This window comes from Rhincodon typus, chromosome 41 (genome assembly GCF_021869965.1).
Source record: "Rhincodon typus isolate 14 chromosome 41, sRhiTyp1.1, whole genome shotgun sequence".
Lineage (NCBI taxonomy): Eukaryota > Metazoa > Chordata > Chondrichthyes > Orectolobiformes > Rhincodontidae > Rhincodon > Rhincodon typus.
Window position 1 is genome coordinate 11,793,515 of NC_063372.1, and position 9,284 is coordinate 11,802,798.

At 43.9% G+C, this 9,284-nt stretch overlaps 1 protein-coding gene across 1 annotated transcript in view; it reads left to right on the top strand.

Annotated features, from left to right (window-relative positions):
- The first annotated feature begins 1,236 nt into the window (after nt 1–1,236).
- The window catches only part of LOC109924521 (glutaminase liver isoform, mitochondrial-like), a 53,989-nt gene continuing 45,941 nt past the window's right edge, over nt 1,237–9,284 (top strand). The window contains 1 exon segment of the mRNA XM_048618875.1: nt 1,237–1,721. Within this exon segment, the coding sequence (XP_048474832.1) occupies nt 1,495–1,721 (227 nt within the window). The 5' untranslated portion in view covers nt 1,237–1,494.

Sequence of the window (9,284 nt, forward strand, 5' to 3'; positions counted from 1 at the left end):
AAACTCTCCCATGTCCCAGACAAGTCACTAACAGTCCCCATTAACAACTACTCACCCTCCCAGCCTGATCGTTAGCAACTTCTTCGTCCAACTGTCTTTCTCTCTCTTTGGACTCTATCCTATCGTTTACTCCCTACCCCACCCATCTCCCTATTTTCTGCATATAAACTGACATTTTCCCAGCCACTATCCGTTCTGAGGAAGGGTCACCGGACCTGAAACGTTAACTGTTTTTTCCTTCACAGATGCTGCCAGACCTGCTGAGCTTTTCCAGCAACTTTGTTTTTGTTCCTGATTTATAGCATCCGCAGCTCTTTCGGTTTTTATTTAGGTCTCTAAATGTACTTGGTGTCTTCCATTTTGGTCAAATAGGCCAGAGATGCCCATGAGTCAGTGAGAATGCTTGAGCTTTTTCAGGAATGCTTTGAGTCCAGTCATCTACAATTGCTGTACACTCAAGTGTAGATATCTCTTCCTCCAAGTACAGACAATTTCAATATGACTCTGGCCTCAGACTGGCATGCAGATTTTTTGCCCATTTTGTTTGCAGGGCAATTTTTTGTTCTCTTGTTTCCTTAATATTTTCTGTTTATTATTATTATTATTGACCAAGATGAACCTGCTGACTTTTTATCATTGAATCATGGAAGGTTTTACAGCACAGAAAGAGGCAGCTTGGCCATTGTGTCTAGGCCAACTGAAAAACAAGCCAGCTCTATCTTACTTTAATGCACTCCGTCCATATCCTGAGAGGTTTATGCTTTTACTGCCCTTTTACTGAGTTCCAGACCCCTACCACCCTCAGGGTGAAGAAGATTTTCCTCATCTCTGCTTGAATATTTTCAGCGTTCATTTTAAATCTATGGCCCTAGTCACTGCCTCTCTGCTAAGGAAAACATTGTTTTTTTTCACATCCACTGTCTCCAGGCCCCCTCACAATTTTGCACATTTCAATCAAATCTCTCCTCAGCCTCCTCTGTTCCAAGGAGAATAACTCCAGCCTATCCAGTATTTCCTTATAGCTGCATTTTCCCAATCCTGGTACATTCTCATGAATCTCCTCTGACCCCTCTCCAGGGCAATTCTATCATTTCTGTGGCCACAATTGCACACAATCATACATGCCATTACCGCTTTCACCAGCCAGTCGGCAGCCCAGTGGCAAATCTATCTGATGGCAGCTGTGTCCAGACAGCCTGACAGACTCGGGCACCGCCTTCCAGGGAGCAACGCTTCTGTTTGGACGGGCGCCCTGTCATTTTCGTCCCACCTACACTCGTAAAGTTTGTTGCACACGCGGTGCAAGCATTGATAGATGAAAGAGAGGAGGGAAATTGATTGACAATCTGAGAGTCGAGGAGAGGGTGGAGAAAAAACGGAGTTGGTGTAAGGGACGAAGAAAGGAAGAGTTGACTAGACAGATATAACGATCTTTCAACCTCTTTCCCTCTAATATATTACCGAAGAGGGAAATGCGCTAGGCGTTAGTCAGGAATGCATCGTTTAAAATTACTGCCTTGCTTCACAGCCGGAGCCTGTCACTTTAGAGTCGAAAATATTTTGGGGAAACCCAACGGCTTTGTCAATCGGCCGTGGAAATGGCAACACTCCCCCAGGGGGCGAGCGACAAGCGGCGTGAGCGGTGCTGATAGAAATCCCCTCCTGAAAGCTTCCAAATCCCCGATGAAAAAAAATGAGAATGGAGACACTCAGAACGAACCGTGAGTAAAACACCCGCCACAGATCCCGAACTCCACCTTATTTCACACCTACGTCGCAGATTTGTCAGCACATATGAAGAGAAAGAGGCAGATTAACATTAATTTGACGTTAGATCTCCAGTCTTAATTTTTGTTGATACTGACAGGTCGAATCTATCTCACTTTTGCTTCTTTCAAGTACTTTATTTCGAAGATTCGCTGCACTTTAAAGCTTACATCGTGGATTAAATACAAATAGATAATACTGAGTTGTCACAGTCATTTCCTATTGACAATCTGAGTGGATTTGAGTGGGTAAACGGCAGCTTTCTAACGCTATCCGAAGCAATTAAGGAAATTGAGTAAAAATTTATGGTTCACTTTAATTTTTGTTGTGTTGCGGTAAGTTTAGCGTAGCGATACTCAAGAATTCTAGATACCGCTATATAGAATCGTTAACCCTTGGTTATAAAGAATGAACCAACAAGTGCTCCTATGTTGTAGTATCTCACTTTATTCAAAACACATTATAAATAGAAATGCATTCATACAGCACACGGGACGGAAAAAAAGTCCTGCTCAAAATAAGCGCTAAAAAATAATTAGCCCTTTGTGAGCAATTTTTCGCGTCATTTAACCTACAGGTTATAAGCGTTTGAATTTACAATGATGTAATAGAGGGCAGTAGTTCAAGAAGGCAGCTCACCACCTTCTCCAGGGCGATTAGGAATGAGTATTGACTCATTCTATGAAGGAATAAAACAAATATGCGAGTCTTTGGTCAAAAAGTGGTGTTTGAGAAAGTCAGATTTGTCACACTTTGCGGGTGCAGCGTTAACCAGAAATGCTGGATACAGGTGACAGGCTGCCTGAAGGCAATATTCCCACAACCCAACTCAACTATGAAATACAGATAAAGGCCCTCTGGTGTATTCCGCCTGGCCAAAACACCTGGATGCCATGTGCATCACAGTACACTCTCTCTACACAGATCAATGTAATCTCCTGTCAAAAATAGAGAAAGGGGGAAGAGATAGAAGAAATAGAGTAAAATTACGGGAAGATTCATTTCTAAACCTGATGGTAGCCTGTTCCACAGGGCCACTATTCTCTGGGAAAAGAATCACCTCCTGACAACTAACTGACCTGGTTCTGGGCTTATAAGCTTCAAATGATGACTGCCACCTCCCCCCCCCACAACGTCCCTAGCCTATTTATTTGAAACGAACAGTTAACTGGAGCACAATCTACTCCCTTCATAATCTTTTTAGACAGTCACTCCGAATTAAGGAAGACTTGGTTTCACTCCAGTTCAATAGATTCTGAGATGGCTGACTGAGTCCAATACATGCTCGGCAGGCTCTGCCACATGTAGACAGGTAGTGATTAAAGGGTCAAATAGGTGGATTCTTTGCAGGTTTAGGCGCTCCCTCTGATGTCTCCACTTGGCTTTTGTGTTTCCATCAAAGTCTCTTGATGGTGTCGGTATCTTCCTAAATGAGTCTTCTCCATTTTGGTTGGTCTTAAGCTAGGGTCTTTCATGAGCCAGTGGGGGATGTTTGGCCTCTTCAGTGAGGCTTTGAGGACATTTCTGAATTTCCACTGTCCTACTGGGAGTCTCCAAGTCAAGCATAACAAATGGGAGCAAGAGGAAGACATTCGGCTCTGCCATTCAATAAGACCATAGCTGATTTTCTACTTTAACGCAATTTTTCTGCACTTTAACTGGGATAGGGATTCCGGAGTCTAATGTTAAACATACAAGCAACTTGTTCTACCCAGCAGAGCTGGTCTTGAGTGATCAGCGTCTCAATGCTGGACAGGTTGGTTTGGGAGAGGATGCTGTTGTTGGACCACCATTCTTGCTACTGGATTTGGAGGATCTTGTGAAAACACCAATGGTAGTATATCTCCAGTGTTTTGAGGTGCCATTATCATTTGAACCTTGATGAGATACACCCCTTAATCTATGCTTCTCTAATCTGTAGAATTCCAACCTCACTTGTCTGTTTTGATAACTAAGATTGTAACTAATTAATCTTTGCCTTAGGCAACTGAGTCACGGTCCTATTGCTACTCAGTGGAAAAATAGATCTGAGGGCTGGTCATCAATTAATACATGTGTGACTGGCATAGTAGCTGATATGATAGTGCTCTGCTGAATGCATTGGATGCAAATATTTGAAGATAATGGTCACCTTGATTGATCGCTGCCAACACTGTACATTAATTGCCTGTTGGCTGCAAACGTCCTTGTAGTAGCTGGCAAAATTCTTCAAGTGGCTCCTTGCTGACCCAGGACATGTGGATGAAGTTCCACTTGGTCATTACAAAACATGGCACGGACCAGAGATATAGTTGGTGCCATTATGAAAAGCAGCTTAGCTGCCTATTGATTGTGCTCCATGTCTCCTTTGCTATTGTACCACTTCAATCCTAAAATACTGCATTTGGGGCACATCCAAACCAACTCTCAGGGTGCGCTTTGTCTTCAGTTGTTACCTGCCTCTGCACTTTGATGGCTTGACTTCTTCTGAAAGTTGATATCAAACCAACTCTTTTTTAGGTGCCCTATCACCTGCATCTGCTCTGCCATAACCCTGTACATATTTAACTTGTAGATCACTTTCCAGTGATTTAGTGGGCATTATGTATTTGGGATGCTTAAACCCAAACTTGTAACTAAAATATAATTATACCCAAAAAAGTTTAAAGTCATATTCAGAAAATAGTACATAAATATTTGAAACAAGAAGTCTCCAATAAAAGCACAGCACTAAAAATGTTATGTAAACAGGACCCAAGTTACACAATAAGTTCATTTAAAATGAGCTGTGTGAGGGGGAAAATGCAGTCCTGTTGCAAAAGCTGAATAATTGCTCTTGATACTCAATTAAATATTTGCGAATACATCCGTGGCATCAAGGCAAGATGAAATCTGTGCCGACACTCTAGCACACGATGTAGCCAGAGGAAAAATTATGCACAGATAAATAGTGTGCCTACAGTTCGTGCCACTGCACGACCCCTGCCCACCCCCAATCCCCCGCACTTGTGCAGCCAACACAGATGACAAAAAATCTAAATTCAGTTTTCTATAATGTAATAATATTGTAAACCCCTTAGCTGGTTACCCCACCATCCTCTGATAGATGTCACATTCCTCTGGTACAATCTATCACTGTACCTGAAAACATTTGGTAAAATGGCACTCTATATTGTAGCATCAACACCATGCGCTATGTAGTAGCAAGCACATTTCCTCTACTCTGTGAGATATGCTGAAGGATTTGCACTTCAGGCGTTCAAGGGAACGGAAACAGTATAAACCAGAGTTGATCCCTGGGTAGTTCTTGTGTATCTCCTAGCAGCAATGGCAAAGACCTAGAAGCAGGTTTCCATCCACTCAGCTGATGTACAAACTGTCACTGATGACACTGGAAGCAAATTAAAGTGATGAACAAAGATGTATTGACTTAAATGCAATTTTTCCTAATGTAATGGTCCCAATACACTAAGGCTGCTGACAAAATTGATGGGAATGTCCCAGGAGGTACTGTCTCTTATGTCATTGGAGTAGTGAGTCATTGTGATTCAAAGAATCTTCCAGCAAAGAGGCCACTTAACCCATCACGCATGTGCTGGCTCTTTGAAAAGAGCCATCCAATTTAGTCCTAGCGAGTTCTTCTCCCCTAGAACTTTCTAAATCAACCTCCTTCAAGTACTTATCCATTTTTCGTTAAAGTTCCAATGATACCTGATTTTACCACCCTTTCAGGTAGTGCTCCAGATCTTAAAAATCCTTTGTGTGAAGAAATTTCTCATATCCTCTTTCATTTTTATGCAGCTGATTTTAAATCTACAACTTCTAATTACCAACCCACTTGTCTATCAAAACTCTCATGATTTTAAATATCTCTATTTAAATAAGAAGCATTTCTACACACAAAGGGTGGTAGGTAGAGAACAAAGAACAAAGAAAATTACAGCAGGCCCTTCGGCCCTCCAAGCCTGCGCCGATCCAGATCCTCTATCTAAACCTGTTGCCTATTTTCCAAGGATCTGTATCCCTCTGCTCCCTGCCCATTCATGTATCTGTCTAGATACATCTTAAATGACGCTATCGTGCCCGCCTCTACCACCTCCGCTGGCAATGCGTTCCAGGCACCCACCACCCTCTGCGTAAAGAACTTTCCACGCATATCTCCCTTAAACTTTTCCCTTCTCACCTTGAAATCGTGACCCCTAGTAATTGAGTCCCCCACTCTGGGAAAAGCTTCTTGCTATCCACCCTGTCTATACCTCTCATGATTTTGTAGACCTCAATCAGGTCCCCCCTCAACCTCCGTCTTTCTAATGTAAATAATCCTAATCTACTCAACCTCTCTTCATAGCTAGCGCCCTCCATACCAGGCAACATCCTGGTGAACTTCCTCTGCACCCTCTCCAAAGCATCCACATCCTTTTGGTAATGTGGCGACCAGGACTGTATGCAGTACTCCAAATGTGGTCGAACCAAAGTCCTATACAACTGTAACATGACCTGCCAACTCTTGTACTCAATACCCCGTCTGATGAATGAAAGCATGCCATATGCCTTCTTGACCACTCTATCAACCTGCATTGTCACCTTCAGGGCACAATGGACCTGAACACCCAGATCTCTCTGTGTATCAATTTTCCCCGGGGCTTTTCCATTTACCGTATCGTTCGCTCTTGAATTGGATTTTCTAAAATGCATCACCTCGCATTTGAAGAAGGGTCTAGGCCCGAAACGTCAGCTTTCCTGCACCTCTGATACTGCTTGGCCTGCTGTGTTCATCCAGCTCTACACCTTGTTACCTCACATTTGCCTGGATTGAACTCCATCTGCCATTTCTCCGCCCAACTTTCCAATCTATCTATATTCTGCTGCATTCTCCAACAGTCCCCTTCACTATCTGCTACTCCACCAATCTTAGTGTCATCTGCAAACTTGTTAATCAGACCATCTATACCTTCCTCCAGATCATTTATGTATATCACAAACAACAGTGGTCCCAACACGGATCCCTGTGGAACACCACTGGCCACAGTTCTCCATTTTGAGAAACTCCCTTCCACTACAATTCTCTGTCTCCTGTTGCCCAGCCAGTTCTCTATCCATCTAGCTAGGACACCCTGGACCCCATGCGACTTCACTTTCTCCATCAGCCTACCATGGGGAACCTTATCAAACGCCTTACTGAAGTCCATGTATATGACATCCACAGCCCTTCCCTCATCTATCAACTTTGTCACTTCCTCAAAGAATTCTATCAAGTTGGTAAGACATGACCTTCCCTGCACAAAACCATGCTGCCTATCACTAATAAGCCCTTTTTCTTGCAAATGTAAATAGATCCTATCCCTCAGTATCTTCTCCAGCAGCTTCCCCACCACTGACGTCAGGCTCACTGGTCTATAATTACCTGGATTATCCTTGCTACCCTTCTTAAACAAGGGGACAATATTAGCAATTCTCCAGTCCTCTGGGACCTCACCCGTGCTCAAGGATGCTGCAAAGATATCTGTTAAGGCCCCAGCTATTTCCTCTCTCGCTTCCCTCAGTAACCTGGGATAGATCCCATCCGGACCTGGGGACTTGTCCACCCTAATGCCTTTTAGAATACCCAACACTTCCCCCCTCCTTATGCCGATTGACCGAGAGTAATCAAACATCTATCCCTAACCTCAACATCCGTCATGTCCCTCTCCTTAGTGAATACCCTCACAAAGTACTCATCAAGAATCTCACTCATTTTCTCTGACTCCTCGCATAACTTCCCTCCTTTGTCCTTGAGTGGGCCAACCCTTTCTCTAGTTACCCTCTTGCTCCTGATGTATGAATAAAAGGCTTTGGGATTTTCCTTAACCCTGTTTGCTAAAGATATTTCATGACCCCTTTTAGCACTCTTAATTCCTCGTTTCAGATTGGTCCTACTTTCCCGATATTCTTCCAAAGCTTCGTCTGTTTTCAGTCGCCTAGACCTTATGTATGCTTCCTTTTTCCTCTTTGCTAGTCTCACAATTTCACCTGTCATCCATGGTTCCCTAATCTTGCCCTTTCGATCCCTCATTTTCACAGGGACATGTCTGTCCTGCACTCTAATCAATCTCTCTTTAAAGCCTCCCACATATCAAATGTGGATTTACCCTCAAACAGCTGCTCCCAATCCACATTCCCCAGCTCCTGCCGAATTTTGCTATAGTTGGCCTTCCCCCAGTTCAGCACTCTTCCTTTAGGACCACTCTCGTCTTTGTCCATCAGTATTCTAAAACTTACAGAATTGTGATCACTATTCCCAAGGTAATCCCCTACTGAAGCTTCAACCACCTGGCCGGGCTCATTCCCCAACACCAGGTCCAGTATGGCCCCTTCCCGAGTTGGACTATTTACATACTGCTCTCGAAAACTCTCCTGGATGCTCTTTACAAATTCTGCTCCATCTAAACCCCTAACACTAAGTGAATCCCAGTCAATGTTGGGAAAATTAAAATCTCCCATCACCACCACCCTGTTGCTCCTACATCTTTCCATAATCTGTCTACATATTTGTACCTCTATCTCACACTCGCTGTTGGGAGGCCTGTAGTACAGCCCCAACATTGTTACCGCATCCTTCCTATTTCTGAGCTCTGCCCATATTGCCTCACTGCTCGAGTACTCCTTAGTGCCTTCCTTCAGCACAGCTGTGATATCCTCTTTGACCAGTAATGCGACTCCTCCACCCCTTTTACCTCCCTCTCTATCCCGCCTGAAGCATCTATATCCTGGGATATTTAGTTGCCAATCTTGCCCTTCCCTCAACTAAGTCTCAGTAATAGCAATAACATCATACTCCCAGGTACTAATCCAAGCCCTAAGTTCATCTGCCTTACCTACTACACTTCTTGCATTAAAACAAATGCACCTCAGACCACCTGTCCCTTTGCGCTCATCATCTGCCTTCTGCCTCCTCTTCCCCTTAGTCACACTGACTTCATTATCTAGTTCCTTACAGGCTTTAGTTACTACCTCCTTCTTGTCCACTGACCTCCTCATTTGGTTCCCATCCCCCTGCCACATTAGTTTAAACCCTCCCCGACAGCATTAGCAAAAGCAGCCCCTAGGACATTGGTTCCAGTCCTGCCCAGGTGTAGATCGTCTGATTTGTAATAGTCCCACCTCCCCCAGGACCGGTCCCAATGTCCCAAAAATCTGAACCCCTCCCTCCTGCACCATCTCTTAAGCCACTCATTTATCCTGCCTATTCTTTCATTTCTACTCTGACTAGCACATGGCACTGGTAGCAATCCTGAGATTACTATCTCTGAGGTCCTACTTTTTAACTTGGCTCCTGACTGCCTAAATTCTGCTTGTAGGACCTCATCCCATTTTTTAACCTATATCATTGGTGCCTATATGCATCACGACAGCTGGTTGTTCACCTCCCCCTTCAGAATGTCCTGCAGTCAATCTGAGACATCCCTGACCCGTGCACCTGGGAGGCAACATACCATTCGGGAGTCTTGTTTTCGACCACAGAACCGCCTATCTACTCCCCTTACAATCGAATCCCCTAT